Below are 24,607 nucleotides of genomic sequence, written 5' to 3' on the forward strand. Positions count from 1 at the left end.
GTTTCCTAGAGCCTCGGACTTGCTCTTCTTGCCCAGGCTTTTGGCATTGATTCTTCTGGATGCAGAAGCATGTGCCTTCTCCCCCAAACCAACAAGGGCTGAGAGGTTGTGCAGCTTTTTAACTGTAGGGGCTGAAAACAGGTTGTTTTGGCACATCTGTGTCCCAGAGCTGGAAGCTGGGGCAGATGAGGCCACTGTCCATGGGTTGTTCAGCTCCAGTGTGGAGCAAGCTGCTTTGGTTTGCTCTGATGGGTGAAAACACCATCATTTTTTTTTTAATCTTTCTGGTTATGTTTCATTGAACTTGGAAATCTGAAGCTCTCCTGCTGTGACTTCCAACAAGACCTCCCCAGAGTTACTGATTCACAGGTGGAATGGTGTTAATAGGATCCAGAGATGAGCTCCTGCACCTCACCTGCAGCTGTGTAGAGCAGGTGGAGATACAAGTGTATATTCCTGGATAGGGAAGGGTTGTATGTGACATTTTCCACCTTGATATTTAGGGAATAAACTTTCTGAGGACCAGTAATTACCCATATGGGCATAGCAGAGGGTGACAGTGGGATTAGGAGGTTGTGACAGTGGCTGGAGCAGCAAGGAGCTCGTTGCCCTGAAAAGGAGGCTTGTTTCCAGCTGATTCATGACCCAGTGGGATAAAAGTGCTGTTCATTGCTATTCCCATCATTGTCTGCTGGATCAGGCAGGGTGGGATGCATGACTGCACCCTGGGCTCACCCCAGTAACGAGCAGTTGTGGCACCAGCTCAGCCATGGAGATGCTGTGCTCCAAGCTGTGACCCTAAAAAAGACAGCAAACCTTCCTTTCAAACGCATTTTGTATCCCCACTTTTATGTGTTAGAGTAGGCATATAAAAAGAGGAGATTAAATGTAAGTATTGATGCCTCCCTGCCATGAAGTTACGTGTCCTTCTGGTCAGGAGAGATTAGCTTTGGGGATTCAATGAGTTAATTCCTTCACCTCGGGAGACCTGCATGTCCAAATCCTCTTGGGAGCTGGTGAAAATGAAGAGGTGGTTAAATCTAACCTCTCCAGCAGGGTTGCTAGCCCAGTGCCTGCAGCAGGACAGGCCCTGACTCCTGCAAAGGGAAAGGCTCAGACCATGGAAAAAGCAGGAGTTGTGTTTTGAGGCTTAAATTGCACCACCATCCCACAAAACCCCAAATTACAGAGGAGGGGGAAAAAATATATTTCTAAATCTGTAGCAGAGATAATACTAGGAACTTGAGTCATAGTTAAAAGACATGAAGTTTATGTGACACTCCTGTAAAAAATTCCAGTCTTACTCAGGAGTTGGGTGTTTTTACTCATATTTCAGCAATTAGGTCATTGAAAACTATAGCTAATAATAGAAAGTCTTGGTGATCTTTGATCTGAATAGGGTAAGTAAGGAGACAAGGTGCTTAAAATTAATGTATCTGTCCTATTTACCTATTTTTAAGGGTTCTGGAGAAAAGAGGTGTTGTACAAGTGCCCCTGGTAGCTGGATGTGGCTGTGGCCATACCTGTTACTCTGTTCTTGCAGCCCTAAATAATCTGCTTTTTTTCCCCCTCTTGTTACTCCTGCCTCCCTTATGAATCCCTGGTAGGTGAATGGTTGGAAATACACCCACAGAGACCACAGCCTGGAGTGAAAGTAGTGAAGAATGCACCATCTCTTCAGTTTCCATGGCTGCCTTTGTGTCAAATATTGTCCTTTTTTTTTATTTTTTCTATATTTTTAGTAGTTTTCAGCTTTCTGTGGTGTTTCTAGAATGTCTGGTAAACTGTGAATGTTTTTATCCTCTTACAGACGTGGCTGGATCCTGCCAAAGAAATAAAAAAGCAGGTTCATGGTAAGTAGATTTAATTTATCGTATGTGGGGGGGTGTGGTTGGTCCCAATGTGGCTTTGGTGAGCCATCCAGGAGGCCCAAGGATGGAGAGAGGTCAAGTGAGGGTGTCTGGCAAGGATCAGCACAAGTTCAAGCAGTCTGTGCATTCTTTCTGGCCTTCTTAAGATCTTCTTAATCTAGATTTAGGAAAAAATGTCATTTCCTTGGCAAAACAGCTTGAGGTGTGTTTGCCTGAAGCAAAACCACACTGTCAATGCTGTGCTGAAATGGGGATGTGCTCCTTGCTGGAGGATAGCAAAATGGGTGTCAGTGGGAACCACTGAAATCCCAAAGGAGGTTGGGAGACCTCAGGCAGAACTTAATGGTGGAACAAGGTTTTGTGGACTCTGAGGCTGTTTTGGGGTCCAAATAGGGGCACTGGAATGATAAATGGCTTGAAAAATATCAGTTCAAATACCAGCTGCTCTCCCAAGTTGTGTTTTAAGGTCTGCTAGCACTGAATTAGTTCAAAATTAGGGCAGTGTCAGAATTAAATATGTTTTAGAGGCTTTTGTTTTCTCTTGGGAACAAGTCTGACTGCTTTAGAAGTTCTGGGAAGGAAAATACTGGTTTCTGGATCCTTTTGGTGGGAGGCTGAGGACAGAGTGTGTCATTAAATGCAGATTAGGGGGGCAGTGCAAGACTGTGGAGTAGGGAAAGCTCCTGGTCCTGCCATCTTCTCTTGGAATCAGTAGCAGGGTGCATGTGAAGGGCAGGAGCTGCTCCTTCCATAAAATTCATCCAGTGAATGTAATGAATATCACCCTGCTTTGAAATCTGGTCCCCTGGGGATGGGTTAAATGGCAAATTACTTGATTTTACTTGAAGTGAAGGTATTTTGCACGTACATACGAATGTGTGGACACCAGTGTGTGGTGGTTTAGGTAACTTCTGTTCCCTTCACTGTCACCTTGGAATCACGTGTTTTGAACTGTGTGTGATGAAAACAACGTGCCTTGTGTTTAGTCCCAGTTATGGCATTGCATAAGAAGTAAATCCAGAAATGCTCCATTTCCCCTGTTCCCTGTGTGAGATTGGGATAAACTTCCGAGTGAGTTCAGTTCTCTTTCTGAAATAAATCTGATTTTGAACTAGTGTTAAAGGGCACAGCAGGGGGAGATGTAACTATGGAAATCATTCAGGACTAGCTTCTATTGGGAAATGGGATTGTTTTCAAGGAAAAGAGAGTTACCTCTTCAGCTGTGTCATCTAGGCTGTCCATACCACATATCATGTCCATTCTCTGTGTGTTTATGTGAATTCTGACTCAGTTAATGCCTGTAATGGTGCTATACAAGGTTTGCAACAAGGTGTATTTAAGCAATTAGGTCTGGACTTGAAAAGCTCTTCCTATCTTGGTGCTTTCTGTCTTCATCCAGAGGCTGATGCTTGTATTGGGCTAAGTTTGAGCTGTGTCTGAGCACCTGATCCCAGTGCATTAGGCTGAGGAGTGACTTAGCACAGCCTTCCTTGAACTTTGAAGTTTCGGTTAAGCAGTAAACCATTCAATTGGTCAACCAACCAATTAATTAATTTATAGCCTATGCCTGACCTAGCTTCATGAATTCCTTTTCAGTCAATGAAGAAACATGTCAGTCATTAAGCTTCTTAGCAATTAATTTAATTTTTGCCACAAGTTGTGGTTAATCCAGGTGATTTTCCCTGCCTTGCTTTTTTCCTCCTGTTTTTCTTACCTGCTGTAAATGAAACCACATCTTAAACTTAGACAGGTGTTAAGCTGCAGCCAGCTGTGAGAGCAAGCAGTATCGAATCAGTGTTGCACCTGCTAAATTCTGAAGATCAGATTGGCTATTCCCAGCTCTTTTTTGTATCAACTGACCATCACAAAGCCAAACCAGTGTGTTTATTTTTCTCAAGCTCTCTCTTGTCATTGCAGGAGGCCCCTGGGATTTTACCTTCAATGTCAAGTTTTATCCACCAGATCCTGCCCAGCTAACAGAGGACATCACCAGGTGAGTTATCCATGAATCCTACTGCCATGTTCTCCTGGATGTGGAATAGAAATGTTTCATATTTGGGTGCTTTTTCCTCCTTCAGGAAGGACGTCAGATACCTTCACCATTTGGAGGGGGTTTGGTTTGTTTTTAGTGGATGTGATGATGCTCCCACACTCCACTGGAGTCCATGTGTAAAGCAGTGTCATTTATAACTCTGCCATGTGTGTGTTCATATAGGAAAGTAAATTTTCACCTAAAGCCAAGATTTTCTGGTCATAGTGTCCTTTATTCCATTTGTAGAGTGGAAGTGACCTTGAATCCCCCAGTCCTCCATGCTGTTTACCTTGGGAATAAGTAAAACTTGGAAACAAGCATTGTCATATGTTCATCAGTGGCATGAAAAAAGAGACTGATCCTCAAGTTAATACATTTCTCTCTGTTCTCTGTGAATAGCATTTTCCTTTCTGCCCTCAGGTATTACCTGTGTCTGCAGCTCAGACAGGACATCCTGACAGGGCGGCTGCCCTGCTCCTTTGCCACCTTGGCTCTGCTGGGTTCCTACACTGTCCAGTCAGAGTTGGGAGACTATGATCCTGATCTCCATGGCCCAGATTACATCAGTGAATTCAAACTGGCCCCAAACCAGACAAAAGAGCTTGAAGAAAAGGTTGTGGAGCTCCATAAAACATATAGGTAAGGCATGGTGGGTGGAGGACTTGTTTGTGCACAGCAACATGAAATAAGGGAAATAATGGGATTTTCTGGTGTTTTCCCCACCTCTATGAGCTACAGAAAACCTGTGGATGTCCCATGCCTGGAAATATTCAAGGCCTTGTTGGATGGAAGTGGAAGGTGTTCCTGCCTATGGCAGGGGGTGGAACGAGATGGTCTTTGAGGGCGCTTCCAATCCAGACCATTCTGTGATTTTATGATGACTCTGTGAACATTAACTTTTAACAAAAAAATCTAATACTTTGGTCAAAATCTTTCTAGAAGCAGGAACTCTTTTTTCCTGCATGAAGAAGTTATGTTTTTAGAAAGCAGATGGGAAGTCTTGCAATTATTTAGTAACAAGTGCTTTTTTTTCCCCCCACAGAATAGCCATGAAAGTTTAATTCATGTGCAAATGCAAAATTTACTTGTTTTAACCTCGCCCTTTGCGGTTTTTTAATATATTTCTTTGGGATTTATGTAATTTTGGATTGTAGTTTGATCTAGTTTCTCTGTTTACATGCTGTAGCCTACAGCCTGTTTGGGGCATTCTTCTACCACATTTAGTGAGTATCATTCATTTCCTAATGAAGGAAGTGGAAGGATTCCAGGTGATCAAGGAATTACAAACCTGCAGTGTTTCCTACTGCAGCCATGACCTGGGCAGGTGTGTCTGGTTCAGGTAGAGTTGGGCAACTCCTGAGACTCTCCGTGGTTTCAGATTCAAGGGTAAACCTCTTCCTCATCCTATTTTGGGCATATCTTCCTAGAAAGGAAAAGATGGAGCAAAGACAAGACTTTCTGACGGGCAGATGGGAGCAAAAAACTGGAGCACATTGGAAGGGTGGATGTGGGCTGTGGCTGTGACCACTCAACACCTCACTCAAGCCTGCAAGTCAATATTTTAAATTGATTCCCCTCCATTTACACTGAGAGGAGAGGAAATGAGGGAAAATAAGAACCGGGCCTCTGACAAGCTTCATGACTTGGAGCCAAAGGCCGTTTGCTGTGCTAAAAGTGGTGGATCACAATGCTGAATTATTCATGGCCTCATCAGAGGGAGACTTTAATGTATAAGATGTAGTTATATTTAATCTGTCTGCATGTGCAGGAAACGACAACATGTCCCCATTTAATTTCTGGTCTATATTTTGTGAACATTAAACTTCAGAGAGTTTTCAGTGGGAATCATAGAATCATGGAATTGTTTAGGTTGTAAAAGACCTTGAAGACCATGGCGTCCAGCCACTACCCAGCACTACCAAGCCCACCACTAAACTGTCCCCAAGTGTTCTTTGGACATTTACAGGGAAATCTCTGCTAAACGGTGCTCTGGCTCTTGCTGCTGTATTTGCAAAGCACGAGGCACATATCGAGATGGTGACGGCTCCTGGGGCTTTCCTACAGGATTGTCCTTACAGTGGACTCCCTCTGCTAAAACCTCTATTTACATCACACACAAGATGTATGTGAGAGCTCAGTAAGGAAGACATCAAAGGAGGGTAGAAAATGAAATGGATGCAGCTGAATCCTCTCCCAGCAGAGCTGTTAATGTACCTCATACACCAGAAATGTATTAACAGGGACACTTCAATAACGTTGATAATGGCCTCCATTATCAGGATGTCTTTGTTAAATTGTGCCCCTCCTGCAGACAGGGCACCATCTGTTTCCAGAAAACCCCTCATTCATCTGCTCCCCTGGTTGGAATCTCTGCTGAGTGGTTTCAGCTGTCCGTGTGTTTGGTTGGAGAACAATAGCTGGGCCTGGGGAGGTCTGTGGGGAATAGGACCTATCGCCTTTTGCTCTGTTGGGTTTCTTCTGCTGAATCAAGTTTTGTCCCCTCACTGCTCTTCTTCACTTCCTTCTCTAGTGCCCTTACAGCTTCACAGGAATAAAGTCAGCTGTGTTATTGGCTTGCTCAAAGCACAAATTCGGGCAGGAAGAGTGATTTCATAGTTCATTATCTGGGCACAGATTTGTTTGTGTTAAAAGCAAAAGGAAATCTAATGGATTTCATGAAGTCTGATTTGTCTCCTCTTAAAAGCAACAGTTTTGAGAATACCAATCCCTTTCTTTTTCTGCAGATCCATGACTCCTGCCCAAGCAGACCTGGAATTTCTTGAGAATGCAAAAAAACTATCTATGTATGGAGTCGACCTTCACCATGCCAAGGTGAGAACCAGTGTGTGTGGACCTACCCGTGGATTTTATAATTTGATTATCCTTCCCTTGCAGGAGCAAGTTTACCTGTTTTGGGAAGCTGCTTTGGAAAGAGAGGAAGTACAGAAATACTGACATATAACAGGAAAGCCTTAGGCATTTCTGCAAGACAAGTGGTTGTTTGTGGTTTCTTATTATTTATATGTCACAGGAAACTTTCCAAAGCTCCTTGTATAGACAGGTCTTTTCTTTGAGTAACTTAGAATACAATACATATTCCCTGCCATATGAGCCTCTGTGCTCCAGGAAATGCAGGATGGGCTCTTGATGAGCCCTTTGGGCAACCAGCAGAACAGGAGAGATCAGGAGGAGGGAGGAGGTTGTCAGGAAATGAATGAAGGAAAAGGAGGGGTGGCCATGGAAGTGGGAGCTGGAGTCCAGGTGGTGGGGAGATGAATTTATGGAAAGACCAGAGGGATAATTTGGAAGGCAGCTGCTGACGTGAAGCTCATAAACCTGACACTGCTTAAATCCTCATCTGTATTCCCAGGACTTGGAAGGAGTGGATATCACTCTGGGAGTCTGTTCCAGTGGCCTTCTTGTTTACAAAGATAAACTGAGAATCAACCGCTTCCCATGGCCCAAAGTCCTGAAGATTTCCTACAAACGCAGCAGCTTCTTCATAAAGATTCGGCCAGGGGAGGTACGAGGGGCTCCTGTGGGCTCCTGTCATGCTCTGTGTCCTTGGGATGGTCCCGGTGTGTGTCCCTGGCACGGAGCTCTGCAGGAACGTTTGTCATCGGGGTGTCTGATCCCAGCTGAAGCTCCAAGCCAGCTGGTGACAGTGAAACAATGACACATTGTCATCCAGCACCACCTCCTGGCATCACTGGGTATTCCCAGCATCCAGGGAAAGGCATGGCAGGTTGACAGATGAAATTGGGGCAGAACTAACTCATTTTTTGGAAACAGGGCAAGACAATGGCTCTTTGTCTTGCTTGCATTCAAAGAAAATAATTAAACATTAGAATCAGCTTTTCATCTAAGTGCAGGAAGCAGGGAATGGATGCATTGGTGCTGCCTCTCATGAGCAGGGAGAGGCTCTCCCTACATCAGAGGGAGAGGCTACAATGGGGATCCACCTCTTTCCTCTTCTTCCTCCTTCTCCTGCTTTGACTGCCGTGAGCCAGCCTTGCAGGGAGGTCAGTATTTGACCTCAGCTGACAGCTGTGCAGTATGACAGGGGGGATAAACCCACGGCAGGTTGCTCTGCAAATCCCTGTGCATCCTGCGGGATGCCCGGGCTAGTGGCCAAGTCCTCTATTTCCTCTGACCTGAGGTGCTGCTGCACACTGTGGGACAAGTCCAGCAGTTTGTGCCACAGCAGACCAAGGTGGTAGGCTGGGGACTGGGTTCCTACCACAATTATTTCCTGCTGTACTGAAATAACTTATGCTTTCCACAGCAAGAACAGTATGAAAGTACAATTGGGTTCAAGCTACCAAGTTACCGGGCAGCAAAGAAGCTCTGGAAAGTATGTGTTGAACATCACACCTTCTTCAGGTGGGTTTTCTGAACAGTAGCCTCACCCTAAGTAACTTAGTGCTTGAATTTAACTATTAAAAATGAACATCGTTCCTTAGCTTTCTGGAAAAATGGGAGAGTAATGGTTTCAGGGACAGTAAGTGTTTATTTTGCAGAAATTTTTTAAGCAAGTTTTGCTTTGTGAGACACATAAGACAGAGATCTTTGGGTTATGTAGATGTCAGACAGCATTAGTATGTGCATTTCCTTGGCCAAGTGGATGCAAGAGACTCCTTTAATTTCTGTTTTAGTTCTTCTTCACGTGCCCCTTCCTGGCTTTGGAGGTGTGGTTTTTAAATGTGTGTGTCTTTCAGGCTGACTTCCACGGAGGCCATCCCGAAGAGCAGGTTCCTGGCGCTGGGCTCCAAGTTCCGCTACAGCGGCCGCACGCAGGCGCAGACGCGGCAGGCGAGCGCCCTGATCGACCGCCCCGCGCCCCAGTTCGAGCGCACGGCCAGCAAGAGAGCGTCCAGGAGCCTCGATGGAGGTGAGTCAGCCCCTGCTGCGTCTTCTCTCTGCCTTCTGGAGTCACCAGGATGCTGAAGTACTCCTCAAGGAACACCTGGATCCCCTGCTGTACAAAAACACAGGCTTAACTTGTTGCTGTAGAACAAGAGCTTGTTCCTGCCTCTTACATGTTTAGGAATTATGTGCCTGTAGTGAGACTGAATTGGTGCTCAGTTGGTTAGAGCAGGGTGCTGATAACACCACAGGAATGGGTTTGTTCTCCATATTGGCCATTCACTTAATGGTGAAAGTTAGACTCTATGATCCTCGTGGATCCCTTCCAACTCAGAGTATTCTGTGATTCTCTGATTCTGAATTGTACTTGGTGATCCTTGTGGGTCCCTTTCAACTCAGAAAATTCTGATTCATCACACAACCTTCATTCACATCAACAAAACTGCCCAACCAAATGAAAAATTCCCCCAACACAAAACAAAAGTGGACAATTTGCACCTAATCCACCCCTTTCACCATCACCACAATTACAACAAGAATTTCCCATGATCATTCTGCTCTCTAACATTGCTCAGTACTTTTGCCCATTACCTCTCCCAGTTTTTATCCTTATCTCAATATCACAGCACTGTGAGGTCTGTTATGGGTAAATTAACTTCATCTCAGACAGACCCAATACAAAAATGCAAACCCAGGGTGGTCCCAGCAGAACTGACTGATGAACAGAATTTAGGTAGGTCCTGGAGGCTTATAACTAAGTTCTACTTATGAAGATATTTCTTCATTTGATCTCAAAACATTTTCCTTTAGAAAAATCAGGAATTAAGCCATTCTGTTTGTTTCGTTTAATATGACTTCTTAAATTCCATAGTTTTACATGAGGGGGAGATTTTTTGCCAGGATAGAAACTTTTTCAGTGTCTCTTAAAGCGATGCTCAGGTTGGAGTTGAGGTGTGTCAGTCAGATGGGCTCATCCCTGATATTTTTTAAAAGAAATTGATAGCAGCAGAAGAGGTGAGACATGGAAAAGGGAGTGCCTAAGTTGGGTCCACATGATCTATATCACAGAGTATTAAGAGCTAGGGAAAGAGGAGCATCCCTGTGCACTGTGAGGATCCAGGGAAAGAGGAGCATCCCTGTGCACCACGGACACCTGTCTGATGGAGCAGGGACTGTGTTGCTTTCATCCTTCAAGTTTGTTCTGCAGCCTGGGGGAACCAGGGCTGCTCAGCACCCCATGGCCAGCAGCAGCCAGGCTGTCCTTGCTTCTGGGCTCAGTGCCATCCTGAGCCTGGGTTTTATGTTATGGAGCTGGAGGAAAGGGATGGTTCAAGCTCCATAAGGCAGCAAAGCCAAATTGCAGCTTCCCTGCAGTCTGGGCATGCGAAATTCCTCAGGCACGGTGCACAGCAGCGAGGGGACCAGTGCTGCTGCTTGCCCATTGCCCATGCCATTATGACCCCAGATGAGTAGGGAAATCACAGCTGCAGTGCTACACCTGGATGTAGAGATGGGAGAAGAGCAGCCTGGGAATGTGACACTCCTGCCCCCTTGACATCTGTGCCTTTGCCATGCGGGCAGTTGTTAACATGTGCCCCATTTCTTCAGCTAAACGTGCGACTCAAAAAGTTGAGTTCAGAACCCTAGAGGAAGAGAAGCAGAAGGAGGTGGTGGTGGTTGAGGTTCCTGAACCAAAACCTGCGGATCAGATCCGAGAGAAGCCAGGTATAGCTGTGGTGGTGGCTAAAACTCTCTGCAGTGCCTTTCCTATCCTCTACATGCTCGTTCCTGACAATTTCCAATTTTCACCAAATTGGGTGTCTTTCTCTCTTCATTTCTGTGCAAGAAGAGTTTCTCAGTGAGAGGAGACACAGCCTGGCTCTGGAAGACTCCTTAAATTTCTACCTTGCACCTTATTCAACTGCAATTCTTGTGGGGAGGTGGGGAAAAGATTAGGATGTGCTGGCACTTGAGAACTCTCTTGTTAAATGTGGGTAGTTTTGTATATATGGATTTGAAAAACTTAAGTTTTCAAGTCTTGATCTTGAAGCTTCTCATGAAGCTTCAGAAATTCTTCATCCCTGAATGTCCTTGCCATTTTGGGTTGTTTTTCTTTTTTTCTTTTTTTTTTTTTTGTGTTTGAGAAATGCTGCCCATTTTGCTCTGTGGAGCTTATATTTCTCTTACAATAGGTACTATTAATAAATATGAATGTCTTAAGAGGTGTGTAGGTACAAGAGCATGTTTGAATACTCATAAGTGTATCATAGCAGCAGTGTTACAAATATTTGCAGTCTTCATCACTTGCATAGTGACCACCTGTGGTGTGTTAGGGCTGGAGATAATTCACGTGCAAATACTTCGGGTATCCTCCTACCAGCCAGAATTTTTTGACTGCTTTACTGCTTTTGACTGCATGACTGCTTTTCTAGTATCTAGATCAAGTTTTCATGAAGTGTGGCAAGCTTCCTCTCCATGGGCATTCCTTGAATCCTGACTAATCAGCATCTCCTGCTGGGGAAAGCCGGATGCTGTAAAAGCAGAAGGTGGAGAATTTCAGACACCAGGGTAGATTTGAAGTTGATCACTCAAGTACCTTTAATTAAAACTGCTAGATTTTGGATAGCTTTTTTGTCTGGATGTGTTTTTCCTGGATTTTGACAGCCAGCACCTGCCTCCCTCCAGACTTTGCAGGCAGAGCCCTTCTTAATTCCATGCTCAAGAACTGCTCATGTGTCCCATGTTTCCTTTCCTGGGCAAGGAGCCCATAAAGCTTATTTTTGTGTTCTTTCCTCCTCTCATTCAATACACTGTTGGGTCTGACAGCACTAAAAGCACTGACACACAGTTCCATGCTGGAAAATGACTACTGAGCTGCCTGCAAACCTCCCTGCTGTTCCCAGCTACTGAGAAGGATCTCCTCACTCCTTGCTGTGGTGACCATCGTGTGTTTGTGTGGGTCCCCAACCCCCATTAACACCTGCAAACCTCTTTCTAGCCAAACACATTCTTGAAACTTTTGAAATGAAACCCATTGCAGAGGAGGAAGAGGAGGAGAAGGTAGAGGTCATTAAGGTTCCTGTTGCCAAGCCAAAGTCAGTGGAGCTGGTGCAGCCGCGGTCAGGTACAGCTGCAGTGGTGTTTGGTGGCAGTGGCTCCTGTGCTGATGCTGCTGGGTGAAGTGATGCAGTGCTGTAGGACAGAGGTTACACTGGTTGTGGTGGTGTTTGTACTAAAATCACTCCTGGCTTTGCTGTGTGCTGCTTTTCAGGTGTGCTCTGGGTGCAGCGAGCGGGTGCCATGCCCTGGCTGTGTGTGGAAATGTGGGCATCTCTTAGAGCTCCTCCCATACTGTTCCTTCTTGTGAGGTTTGTTCCCCTGAGCAGCAGGAGCGTGCAGTGCCTGGAAATCAGGTTATGAGATCTGGGACTGCTGGAGGTCACCTATATTCCACTTTATTTCTTCACTAGGGAGCTGCTACTTGCCTAGTTGGGGAAGGATGTCAGAGCAACATCACTGCTGCAGACAGATTCATATTAATCATAATTAAAAGTAGAGTTGATTATTTGTTGCAGGAAGAAGAGTTTGAAGCCATAGAGGGAGGTAACTGGGAACATCACATGTTTCCTTGGTTGCTATGAAAACCATTGGAGAACAGTGGTCATGGTCCCAAGGCTGCCAGCATTCCAGGAACATTTGGACAATGCTTTCAGGCACTCGGTGGGATTGTTGAGATGTTCTGTGCAGGACCAGGAATTGGACTCAGTTATCCCTCTGGGTGTTTTCCACCTCAAGAGATTCCGTGGTTCTGTATTCCATGGGATATGTGGCAGCAGATCGGGCATTGGCTGGTGTCAGACCTGAGCGCGTCCAAGGCTCTCCTGCTGTAGCTGCCCCTTCTCATCCACCTCCTGTACTTTGCCTCATCCTGGCTTTTCTGCTCCCAGTAGGGACTGTTGGTGAGGTGATGGCCATGCTGATGATGATCAGTCATAGAACTCTGCAATGGTTTGGGTTGCGAGGGACCTTAAAAATCATCTAGTTCCAACCTATGTTTTATATCTCAGTGCTTTTTACTGTGTTTAAATCATGTGTTAAAATAGTCAAAGGCAGTTAATCATGAAAATGTAACAAAAATACAGTTCTGGCAGCCTAGAACTCATTGTTGGATGGCACAGGAGAAACTTGGTGTCTGTTACTATTTTTCCTGCATGTCTTGATACTCTGGGAGAGCAGCAAGAGAGATGGCCCTGTGGATTTACTGGTGGCAATATTTCCTTTACTGCTTCCTCTTTAAGGTGGCATTTTAACACATCCATAACTTTTTTAGCCAAACGTGATCTTGGCAGTATTGAGATAAGCCCAATTGAAGAGGAGGAGGAGGAAGAAAAAAGGATGGTGGTGAGAGAACTAGAGCCGTTGCCAAAGGAGTCAGGTACCACCGCAATGACAGCTTTGCACTCCCAGCATCCTCCTCATCCCAGCCATCCCTGCCATCTCACCTCTGTGCAACCTTCCCAGCAGCTGTCACTGCTTCTGTGACATGAATGCACTGGGACACAGCACCGAGTGTCCTTTGAAGAGGATAACACAGTGTCTGGGTCACAGAAATGAAATGCTGTGCCAAGGAGCAGGGAGGGAGTGGAGCTGGCAGTGGTGGGGTGGGTTTTAAGGTTGTTTACAACAGGATGTGGTGTCCAGGAGTTTGTCTTGAAAGTGTCATTTCTATCTCTGGAAACTCAGAAATTAAAAAATTATTTTTTAGCCTCCACCTTGTACATTTGGACACCTTATTCTCTCTATGTTTTATTAAGACACAGATGAGATGCTGTTACTTTTTCAGTACAACAGGAATTCTTACTGCAAGGAGTTGCTTGAAATTACAATTTTTATTTTAACAGCAAATTTTCTGTGAGTGACTGGCTGGACATGAGTGACCTCATGTTTGCTGGAATATGATACACAGTATAGTCCTGCTGCAAACTGTGATTTTGGGAATGTGAGATCACTTCAAAGATGTTCTTTTATGTGACAGGGTGTCTTTTTAGTGAAACATCCCTAAAAACCAACATCAGGAGAACCAAATAGTGTATTATATACCTAAGTGCATACAGGAAATTAATTTGGGCTTGCTTTGTCACACAGCTTTGGCTTGACTATTTCCTTGGGGTTGGGCAACTCCCTGGCAAATCAGGAACTGAAGTAGGCAGTTGACTTTGTGTGGACCTAGTGCTTGTAGTCACAACTATCATCCTCTGAAAAGATGTTTTTTGGCAGTATGCTGTTCATTTCTGCACTGTCACTGGCCTGGAAGTGCTGGATATCTTCCCACTGTGCTGCCTTGATGATACCCAGCTCAGACACACAGTCCCAGCCTGACTTGAAACCCACTGGGAAGTTGCCGTGAAGTTTGCTGGAGCAATGCTTGTTGATTTTTGGTGGGGGGGACGGGGGACAGGGATGAAAGCCTGTGTTTTTCTTCCAGAAGCCATCTGTTTCTGTGTGAGGAGATGCCTCTGAGTACAGAGCTCCTTGCGCTGTGTCTTTTCTAGTTGCATTGGAATGGAGTCCGTGTCAGTTGTGTGTAAAGGACCCAGAAATTCATGGCACAATGTCAAAAATAGATTTGCCTTTCTGGTGTGGCTTCTGGTGTGGCAGAGTGCAAGCTTGCTTTTTGTAAACCATCTGGTATGGGGTTTTATTTGATTTTATTTTAAACCATAAGGAAAATAATCTCAACTCTCCTGTACCAAATGCACAAGCTGCTTTGCTCAACATCTTTATTTCTTTTCCCTTTTTTTTCATACTCCTCCTCCTTCTCCCTTTCTTTTTAAATGACAGCACTGTAATTTGGAAAGACTTTGCACGATCCATTGAAAAGTTACCTGCTCTGAACGTTGTCCCTGTCTGTCCCCCATCCTCAGCAGTGGCTGTGATAACCCCAGAGCGGAGTCCCCGGCCTACCTCAGCCCCAGCCATCGCTCAGAGCCACCCTGCAGAACCAGCCCCAGCTAAGTCCAGTGTGAAGGACGTGACCACATCTAAAGTAGGGAAGGAAACAGCAAAATCTGATGTGAGACGTGAAGAATTTCCCCTGGAGAAACCTGAGGAGCCAGTGGACGCCTCAAAGGTAGGCCCGAGCGGAGTCTCTTGGGAAGAGCTGGGCTGGAGCATCGCCCAAGGAAGTCACCCCAAAGCAGCAGCTCTGTTCTGGGAGATGAGGGGTTCATCCCTCAGTGCTGGGTGGGAGCAGGCACAGGGGTCTGAGTGGCAGGGGATCCCAGCTGTGACGTTCAGTGGAAGAAGGAGCTCCAGGGCGGTCGGGTATTGGTGGTTGTAGTCAAAGCGAGTGCAGCCTGCTGATAGATGGTTAAAAACACTGGCAAGAGCTGCATGTGATCATGGAACTAGAGTTCAGAGCTCACCCATGGCCAGACTGTGCCCCCTGATTCCTGGTATGACAGCAGGAGTGAATTCCAGTGAAATCAGTGATAATGGATCTGGTCTGCAGCCCAGTGCCAGAGTGTTTTTCATCTTGATAGGCTTTTGCTGGGAGAGCTGGCAATACAGTGCTGCAAACTGGACTAAAGCTTTAGTTGAAAATGGCACTGGTGAGATCTTGGGGAGTTTATTGTTTAAATTCAGTACTTTTAACCCTTATTTGATCTTTCTACAAATGTCTAAGTTCTTTGCTGGGGTTGATACGTGTGTGCTGTTCTAATAAGTTGAAATAATGTGGAAAATTATTGCTGATATTACAGTGTCCTTAATATTCAGCAGATATTACTGACTTATTGAAACCTTACAGTGGTGCAGTGGAAGTGTTTGTCTTGAGACAGTTTCCACATTACTCCAAAATTTAGCTGTTCTCAGCATTGCTGGAGACACATAATTCTGAACATATCATACAGTGGATCTTGTGTAAGCATCTCCAGGGATGATTCCTATTAATTAAGGTTTGGAGATGGAGGTGAAGAAAGGGCAGTTGCTTCAAAAACTTCCATGGCCTGCATGAACAGTAATTTTTAAATGAAACTGCTGAAGGGAACTTCAGGTTGGCGCTGTGGGGTGGGAGTCAGAGCACAGAGATCCTGCCCTGCTGTTCCTGCCCAGCTGCTCCCCCTCCCTCATGTTACACTGGGAACAAGGAAATTTTACTTATCCCATCTTACTTATTACAGGTTTTTTCCTAAATGCTTAAACATTAGATTTTTTTTCCCCTTTAAACATAGATGTGGGAGGAAAATGTGGATTTGAACATACTAAATTTACTGTTTCTCCAATGGAGCTGCATCACTCTGATGCTTTTGCCTTCAGAGTATGTGGCAATCTAGTTTCCCTGAAATACTTCCCTTAGAGTGTTAAGACAATCTTGGCTCTCTACTTATGGACAGGAAAGAACCTAATTTGTGATGTTAGGCTTGGTTTTGTGGCTATGCCTCTTCTACTGCCTCCTCCAACATAATACCTGCGATACAACCAATAATTTCTGGTTTTGAGGTCTGTGTTAATTTGAGCATGTTGCTTTGTTTGGATTTTCACTGGGAGATCCAGCTGCAAATGCCATTTGAAAACATTGCCTGACCAGCCTACTGCAAGTGGGAAGCCCTTCTTCAGAAGCACTGGGGAGCACTGGTTTCAAATACAAATAATTCTCAAGCTGGAGGAATTATTTAACATGCTGTTGACTAACAAAGTGCTGGGGAGCTGCTGTGTCATTAACCCCTGCCCAGGGCTGCATGTTGGTTTTTGCATGTTCCCCCAGCACTTCAAAACCAACTTTATGCAGCTGTGTTTGAAACTAAATGGTTTCTTGAAACAAATCTACTAACAAGAAATGTTTTTACCAATTTATTTCCTAAATGTAGGTGAGGAAAACACATATTGAGGTCACAGTCCCCACCACGAATGGTGCCCAGCCCCAGGTTTGTGCTAATAATTCAGTTTAGGTTGCTCACTTTTTTTTTTCCCCAAGGTTCAACGTAGTTAAATGAACCAACAACTCTTTTTTTTTTTTTTATCACTGCCCAACAGCAGCAGCCTGCAGAAAAAGAGGAAGAGCTGATAAGAATGAGGAAGGTTAGCCATTTTACCCTTTCACCAAATTTGACATATCATTCATGCATATGTAACTTGTTTAAAAAGACAGTGCTCCAGTTTCTTCATGGGCTTTGGGTTGGGGTGTTGGTTTTCTTTAAACTGTCAAATACTTGATTTGAAAATTAATTTTTGTCCCATAGATAAGCTCATTGCTGAAATTACGCATGTTGAATGTTCAAAAGAAACACACATGTTTTGATTTATGGAATTTCTTCTCAGTAACAAATTTAGTTAGAAACTAAATGTAGCCTGCACTGCAGGAAATGCAAAACAAAAATCAAGAGAAAGCCTCTTGGTATTGATTAAGTAATAGGGAAACACCCAAGGTGGGACAGTGGTTAAGGGGCGGTTGCTGTGCACGTTAAAGTCCCCCCAGGCAGTGCAGCCCCGAGCTCAGGGTGAGCCTGCATTCCTCAGGAGCTGGTGAGGTGACTGAGCCAGGCTTCCACAGAAAACCAGGAATTGTGTCTGTGGCCAGAGCCAAGGCCCCTGGGAGCTGTCTCTTTAAAGGACTCATCTCATCTCCCATTCTCCATGAGCCAGACCCCCATTCCCAGCGGGAATTCCCACCCCATACTGCCACAGCGCTGCACTCCCAAGCTGATTAACTTTTTAATTTGCCGATTTATCAATCCCAGAAGACCAATGTTTTAATTTTTTGTGCTTTTTTTGTTTTGTTTTGTTTCCCCCTTTTCTTTCATTTTCACAGAAGAGATCAAAGAGGCTAGATGGTGAAAACATTTATATCAGGCATAGCAATTTAATGTTGGAGGTTTGTATGAACTTGAAGCTTTTTTTGAGTTGCATTTGCTAAACCTTCTGCATCTGCGCTGAACTTCTTCCTCTTCTGCTGCTGCCCTTGTTTTTGCATGCTCTTGCATGAAAGACCTTTTGATTTGGTTGATTTTTTAATTATGCTTCTGCATGGTGGCAGTAAACATGATGATGTGCAGGCCTTCTTCCTTCTTCCTCTTCTGACTTTCATTCTCTCATACCTCCCCAAAATACATGATTGGCAGTGCTCAGATCTGCTCTGGGACCCACTGGCTGCTCAAGGAATCATGGATTGTAGTGCTGGGCTCATTGACCTGTTTTTCACTGCTTGAAACAAATTATTTTCCTGGAGGAAAAGCCTGTGAAAATATAAAATTCAGGATAAGCTGCTGGTGAAGTTGGGGCAGATTGCCTAGAGCAGCTGTGATTGCCCCTGGATCCCTGGAAGTGTCCCAAGGCCAGGTTGGATGGAGTGTGGAGCAAGCTGGGATAGTGGAAGGTGTCCCTACCCGGGGCAGGGGGAGACTGGGATGGGCTTTAAGTTCCCTTCCATCCCAAACCATTCCAGGATTCTGTGAAATTGTCATCTCTATGATGTCCAGGCCACCACAATGTCCGTGTTCCTTCAGGCAGGAGGGGTCTTTTTGGATGCTGCAGTGGTGTTTGCAGCTTTTCCATCCTCTTCCGGGCCATTTTTGGCCTTGCAGCACCTCATCACCCCTGGGCCCCATCCTGGCTCAGTGCCAGGTCCTTCTGGCTCTGATAGACAGGCTCAGTGGTCACGGGTGGATTATTCTTCCACATTGCAGCTCTTCCCTTTGGATTTGGGAGCCCTTTCCACTTGTTTTCATCTAAGCTCAGTCTCAGAACAGACCATGCCAATCATATATTTTATTTTCTTTAATACACTCTGTTATGGGAGATGTTTTGTGGCTTCTGATACTCTGGTCCTGTGTTACATGTTTCTACTCAAACCTGCAGCACCAGCAGCTCATAGGGTTTCCCTGGTGATATCTCTTGAAAGTGGAGTGTACTAACTGCCTTCTCATCAGAATGTTCAAAGTATTGCAGCTTCTGTGGGGGTTTCTTGGGGTTTTTTGTTTTTTGGGGTTGTTGGAGGTTTTATTGTTTGTTTGTTTTTGATTTTTTTTGTTTTTTGTTTTTTGGTTTTTTTTTACTGCTACAACATTGAGCTTTGAGTGACAAGTGAAGGGTCTGCACATGATAGGCAGAGTTCAGCTGCCACTGGAGCGCTCTGAAGATCACGCCTATTGCTTTTTCACCCAATTCAAACAGCTCCAATTTCCCAACCCCAAACAGAGCTTTGTCATTGCTTCTAACCTCTTTTTTCCCATCAGTGCAATACTTGACTCCCAACCCTTTCCGTCTCCACTCCCCTTCCCACAGTTCTGTTGCAGATGCTCCAGCCCTCCCCTACAATCAGGCTGACCCAGCAGCTCACCCCCTTTATTCCCTTTATTTTTTTTAATCCATGCACTTGGCAGATCAGATATTTTCCTGTCAGACCTCACCTTCCTGAAGCTGCCTGGTGATTTTACTGAAAGCCTTTTAACCCTCCACATGCACCAGCTTCCTGCAGAAAGGGTGAGACAGGAGGGAAAGGCACTGGGCTAGCTGGTTCCTCAAGGTGCTTCCCAGACCCGGCTCCACGTAGCTCCTCGTGGCTTTGGCTCCTCTGCCAGCGCTCCCAGGCCCTGCTCCTGCACAGTGCTGGAAAGCCAGGGTGGTCCTTCTCTCTTCTCTGAGCCAGGAGCAGCTGTAGGCTTCTTGGACCAGGCAGTCTCTTTGCCCCAGAGTCCACAGCAGACTCATTTCTACTTTTTTTCCCTATCTAACAGGCACTTGCCTTATACTTTCATCCAGGGTAGAAGCCAAAATTTGTTATTTTCCCCCCAGAATTGTGCCAAAAAAAGTACATATTGTTAAAGAGGCATTTGGGGTTTAGCCCTGTGGGGAGGGAGGGTGATGTGTCCTCAGTGAGCTGCAGGAATGGAGATTTTTGGGAGGGCCCTCACTTAGGGATGCATTTGTTGTCCCATCTTCTAAAATCGATGGGCTGCGTAACACCTAAAAGCACAAAAAGAGTGAAATTTCCTGGTGATGCTTTTACTGACCTTGATTTCCCCTTTTCTTGCTGCTTTTTGGCCCCGTCCTGAAAAGTTGTTTGCTCTCTGCGAAAGCTTTCTTTTCTATAGCCTCTGGTTTGCTTGCAAGGAAGAACTATTTTTAACAAGTTGACTTGCCTTGAAGTATGTGTGTTTATGCTGTAAACTGGCATCACACAGTAAAAATCTGACTTTCTCCAAATGAAAAATTTTAGCAGGAGTTTCTTGATTGATCCAGCATAAAATAAATTTTCAGTTTGATTTTTTTCCCCAAAAAATTATCTCATCTTTGTTTCTGAAGTCTAAAACTGCCTATGAGGCTCCTGGAGGGATGAGATGAGAGGGAGTGGAAAACTGGTAATGGGATATTCTGGGAACAAAGATAATTTCTGCTAGAAAAAAAGAGAAACAGATATGGACCGAGTAAATAAAATTGAGAAAACATTTTCTTTATCATCAATTGTGTTAATAACTGGAAATACTCAGGCTAGCAGAGGGTAAAGAAAGCAAACCCACAAAATTTAAAGATGTTAAATTAAATAACCCAAAGAAACATAGTTTGGCAACTTTAAAAAATCCTGTTTGGGGAAAATCCATGATATTCCAGCTCAGCTGTCACCTGGTTTTGGTGTAGCTTGAGATGAACCACTGGCAAGTCCCGCCGCAGGACAAGACCCTGTTCTGGGGTTGCAGTTTATCCTAATTTAAAAAGAGGAGGAGAGAGGATGCTCCCTTTGTGTGTTTGCAGTGTGAGCACAGTTTGGGAGGTTGTCAGTAGATCTGCTGAGTGCAGCTTTGCTAAGCACAGCTTAGGCAGTCCCAGCTCTCTCCGTGTCCCTTCACTTATCCTGTCCTTTTGCTGATAGGATCTAGATAAGACCCAGGAGGAAATAAAGAAGCACCATGCCAACATCAGTGAGCTGAAGAAGAACTTCATGGAGTCCGTGCCCGAGCCTCGGCCGAGTGAGTGGGACAAACGTTTGTCCACCCACTCCCCGTTCCGCAGCCTCAACGTCAACGGGCAGATCCCCACGGCAGCGGACGGAGTGAGTACCTGGCACGGCTGTTCCAGGGGCAGCGCTGCACTCTGGGGCTCAGCTCCCCTTGGCTTCCGCTTGTTTTCAGTTTTAATCCTTAGTATTGGCTTGTAACGTGCAGAATGTTCTCTGAGAGAATCGAAGCTTTAGTTGTAGTATTATAAAAATGTGATTTTTTTTGGTAGAGAAGGATGTAAGAATTCCCTAGCTGGTATTGATGCTACTTTTCCTAGTGTTGCTGTCAATGTCAGATGCTAGAGAGCACTTGTCCCATGGCTGGTTTGGGGACTGGGTCATTCCTGGATCTCCCCAAAATGTGGAAAAAACCCTGACAAACCCAATACCCAAAGATCTAAATTATTACTTCAGAGATAACATTGCAGATAACCCAGTGGAGAAGCACTGGGATGGGATGATTTTTCCAAAATCACTTTATTCTCCAGTTAATCTGGTATGTCATTGGGTTTAGACTTGCATTAGGAACTCCAGGTGATGATCTGCTGTGGAGGCTTTGAGAAGACTCCTCGGGTGGCCACAGCAGGGCTGTTCAAACACGATGAGAATCTCCCTTCTTCCAGGAACTGTGTGTTAGTAACCACATATACTCACAGTTTCTCTGCTAATTTCCTTAAAAAGGTAATTTTTCAAGGAAAAACCAGTCACCAGCTGGTTTCTTCTTGGCTAACAGACACCTCTTGTCATACTGGTGGCAACTGGCTCGTATTTGGAGTCTGTGAGTAAAACTGTAGTTAGTGCCTGTGGCAATCAGTCTTTTAAGTGGTAAATGCAATTTTTTATTGCAACAGAAAAATTGCATCCTGACTGCAAGTGGTGGTAATTGAAGACTCTCTTGGTTGAAAGTCCAGTTTTTCCCCTTCCTTCCCACAACCCTGCAGAGGAACTAGTACTTCATGTTCAAACAAGGCGGATACTTATTAATCAGGAAATAATCTTTCAGTAGATGGAGGGTAATTGTAACATGTACAAGGAGTTTAACACCAAGTTTACTACAGGCTTCTCAAAGCTTGGAGTAAAGCCAGGACAGCTAAAGGGCTTTTTGCCTACTAGCAAAATGAGATCTCCAAAATGAACTTACTCAGGGTTGATTGTTACAGAATCTCAGAATGGTTTCGATTGGAAGGGAGCTTAAAGCCCCTCCAGTCCCATCGCTGCTGTGGGCAGGGGCACTTCCTGCTTGTCCCAGGTTCCTCCAAGCCCCATCCAGCCTGACCTCAGACACTTCCAGGGATCCAGGGGCGGCCACTGCTTTTGTGGGCAGCCTGTCATTGGGATTGCCCTGTTCAACACATGGACAGGCTTTACCCTCTGTGGCTGAGCCTCAGCGTAGACTCCTCAGGAGTGTGGGCAGCAGAGCTCTGCTCAGTGCCCAGTGGGTGGGACGGAGCTGAGGCTCTCAAGCTCTACAACTGCAGTTCAAGAATGTTATCCTTGGTTTTTATGAAGAATTTCTTGCAAGGTGACCACACTGAGACCGTGGAGGGCTGCTGGTTACCATAACTGGATGGTGTGGGCTTGTCTCACCTAAGGCGGCAGTGGGTCTGCAGCACTGCAGAATTGGTGTCAGCCCTAGATTTGCATTTCTGGAAGTTCTTTCTTAATCTGGTCCTCTTTGAAATGATCTCACTCTGAGGTTGCTATGTCCTGCTATGAACCTCCAGAAATGCATCTTCTCCAGGCACTGACCGGGGAGAAAGGTTTCCCTCACCTGCATGTGTTGAAGGATCATAAATCAGATGGTAATTAAGGATCGTAAATCATGGTGCAAAGCCATTGCTCCTGTTCATGATGGTGCTTTCACCCTGCCTTAGTGGCTGAAGGGTTTTTTGCCAGGGGCCACTTCTCTGCTATTCCTGTATGTTTTGTTATGAGACAACTGAACCTTAACACGCTTTGTGTGTCCAGGTCAAGAAAGTCACTGTCCCATCTTCTGAGAGACAGGTTGGTGGGCTTGAGGTAAAGCTGCTGCTCTGCTCTGTGCTTCTGAACCAGACTTGCTATTGCAATGGCACCGAGCAAAAACTCAACAGCAGCTGCTGGATAACATTTTTTTTTTTTGGCTACATGAAGTAGTTTCGTAACTCACACCCAGAGGACTTTGGCACTGCTGCAGCTTTTGCAGCTTTCAATTTTTGCTTATTTTGGTGCATGGCTGGTTCGAAAAAGCTGCATGACCAATATAACCGTGTATTCGGGGACAAAAGCAATTCTGAAAATTTAACTGTTCCCTGTTCTTTTTATGTTGTCTTTCTTTCTGGTTTTTTTTTTGTTTGTTTGTTTTGGTTTTTTGGGTTTTTTTGTTTTGTTTTGTTGTTGTTGTTTAATGATCATGTTACTCTTGCATCTTATATTTTATTTTGCTGCCCAGTCTCCCAGCTACTTTCTCCCGAATCCTCACCACTTAGGGGTGTGCAAAGAACCAGTCCCAAAATACCGCACTGACCAGCGGAGGTTGGCTCAGCTGAGGGAGCTTAGAGCCAAGTTTTTCCTGTCCTAAGTACACTTGGGTTTGACCAGGGCTGGCAAACTAAAGGAGTGTAGACTTACTGAACAGCAACATTCCCACAATCTTTCCTTTCTTCAGCAGAAGTGCTGAAGCCCTTGCATGGTCCTGTGTGCTGATTTACTCATTCTGGGTTTTTATCATTCTTTAAACTCCAGAAACAAATATGCTAAAACACAGAGCAAAATTCCAGGAGTATGCTGTGCTCCTACTGCCACCCTGCCCGTTCCATGCGTGGGATTTTTAAGATTTACAGTTTTTCACTTATTCAATAGAATTTTCAAACCAGCCGAAATTTTGATACTCCAGTCAGAACTTTGGAAAAGCGTTTTGTATTTGCTCTTCAGTCTGGCTGTTCCATGGGATTTTCCAAACACTGGGTTTCAAGGGCACTGTAGATTAGGAAGCTGTCAGAGACCGCATTTTGTACTGCACCATTCCTGTTTGAAATGCTTCAAATGTTTTTCTCACCATTCCAGTTCCAAAACACTCTGGAAGATTTTGGGCATCCACTTTTCTGGGAGGGCAGGCATCAAACACCCATGATCCTGGTGCAGATGTTGATGAGCTCTGCAGAGAGAACATGGTTCTATAGCTCCAGGGCTGGTGTGACACAAGCCACCAGCAGCTCTGCTCCCCAGGGCAGTTTATTTTATGTTGAGAAGAGCTGCCCTAATGCTTTGCACATCTCCAAGTGTCATTTTGGGCACTTTCCATCTGTCATTTTTGTTCATCTCTCTCTGTCTTTCTTGATCTTCTACCACGAAAGCAGACACGGGAACGGCCTCTGTTAGTACAGGATGAAGACAAACTAAAAGAGCAGGAGATACCTACTGAGACAGCCTTTCCCCGGCCAGCAAGTGAAGCAACTCTTCCAAAGGTTTCTATTGCAATCCCTGAAGAGCAGAAATCACTCAAAAAGTGTCAGCTGTACTCTAGCGTTTTTCCTTCTCCACGTATTCCCTTTATGATGTCCTTCCTCCTGGTTATAGCACTGACTGTTTGGTGGCTGCTCTTTCTCTGAGTGGCAACAGGGTCATATTGAAACCTCAAGACCAAAGCTCCTGAATTTCTGGGCTGTAGTCTCTGCTGCATCTTCTTTGTCCTGGTTTCTGATCTCCGTAGTTGGCTGTCCTGGGAGGGACACCCGTGACTGTCGTGTTAATCCTGCTGTGTGTCCTTGTGTGGCTGTGATGGGACCTAGCAGGAGTGCTCCTGGATTGCCAGGTCCATTCTGAAGTTTCCTGTGGTGCAAAAGCAAATTCTTTGAATTGTGTTCC

The 24,607-nt window shown here is 45.0% G+C and overlaps 1 protein-coding gene across 13 annotated transcripts in view; it reads left to right on the forward strand.

The window, feature by feature from the left end:
- The window catches only part of EPB41 (erythrocyte membrane protein band 4.1), a 96,870-nt gene that overhangs the window by 52,537 nt on the left and 19,726 nt on the right, over positions 1-24,607 (forward strand). For 2 of the 13 annotated variants that reach the window (XM_054292639.1, XM_054292630.1), the window contains exons 5-17: positions 1,811-1,853; positions 3,789-3,864; positions 4,324-4,542; positions 6,648-6,735; positions 7,274-7,426; positions 8,189-8,286; positions 8,622-8,794; positions 14,694-14,899; positions 16,638-16,694; positions 16,804-16,848; positions 17,579-17,641; positions 20,636-20,815; positions 22,730-22,765. In XM_054292639.1, the coding sequence (XP_054148614.1) occupies positions 1,811-1,853; positions 3,789-3,864; positions 4,324-4,542; positions 6,648-6,735; positions 7,274-7,426; positions 8,189-8,286; positions 8,622-8,794; positions 14,694-14,899; positions 16,638-16,694; positions 16,804-16,848; positions 17,579-17,641; positions 20,636-20,815; positions 22,730-22,765 (1,437 nt within the window). Of the gene's footprint in view, positions 1-1,810; positions 1,854-3,788; positions 3,865-4,323; positions 4,543-6,647; positions 6,736-7,273; positions 7,427-8,188; positions 8,287-8,621; positions 8,795-14,693; positions 14,900-16,637; positions 16,695-16,803; positions 16,849-17,578; positions 17,642-20,635; positions 20,816-22,729; positions 22,766-23,192; positions 24,101-24,607 lie in introns of those variants that run through there. The other 11 variants (XM_054292637.1, XM_054292641.1, XM_054292631.1 and 8 more) reach the window with 11 other exon arrangements.

This window comes from Melozone crissalis, unplaced genomic scaffold (assembly GCF_028551555.1).
Source record: "Melozone crissalis strain CALT ecotype California unplaced genomic scaffold, PUWL_Pcris_2 ptg000111l_1, whole genome shotgun sequence".
NCBI classification, from domain to species: domain Eukaryota; kingdom Metazoa; phylum Chordata; class Aves; order Passeriformes; family Passerellidae; genus Melozone; species Melozone crissalis.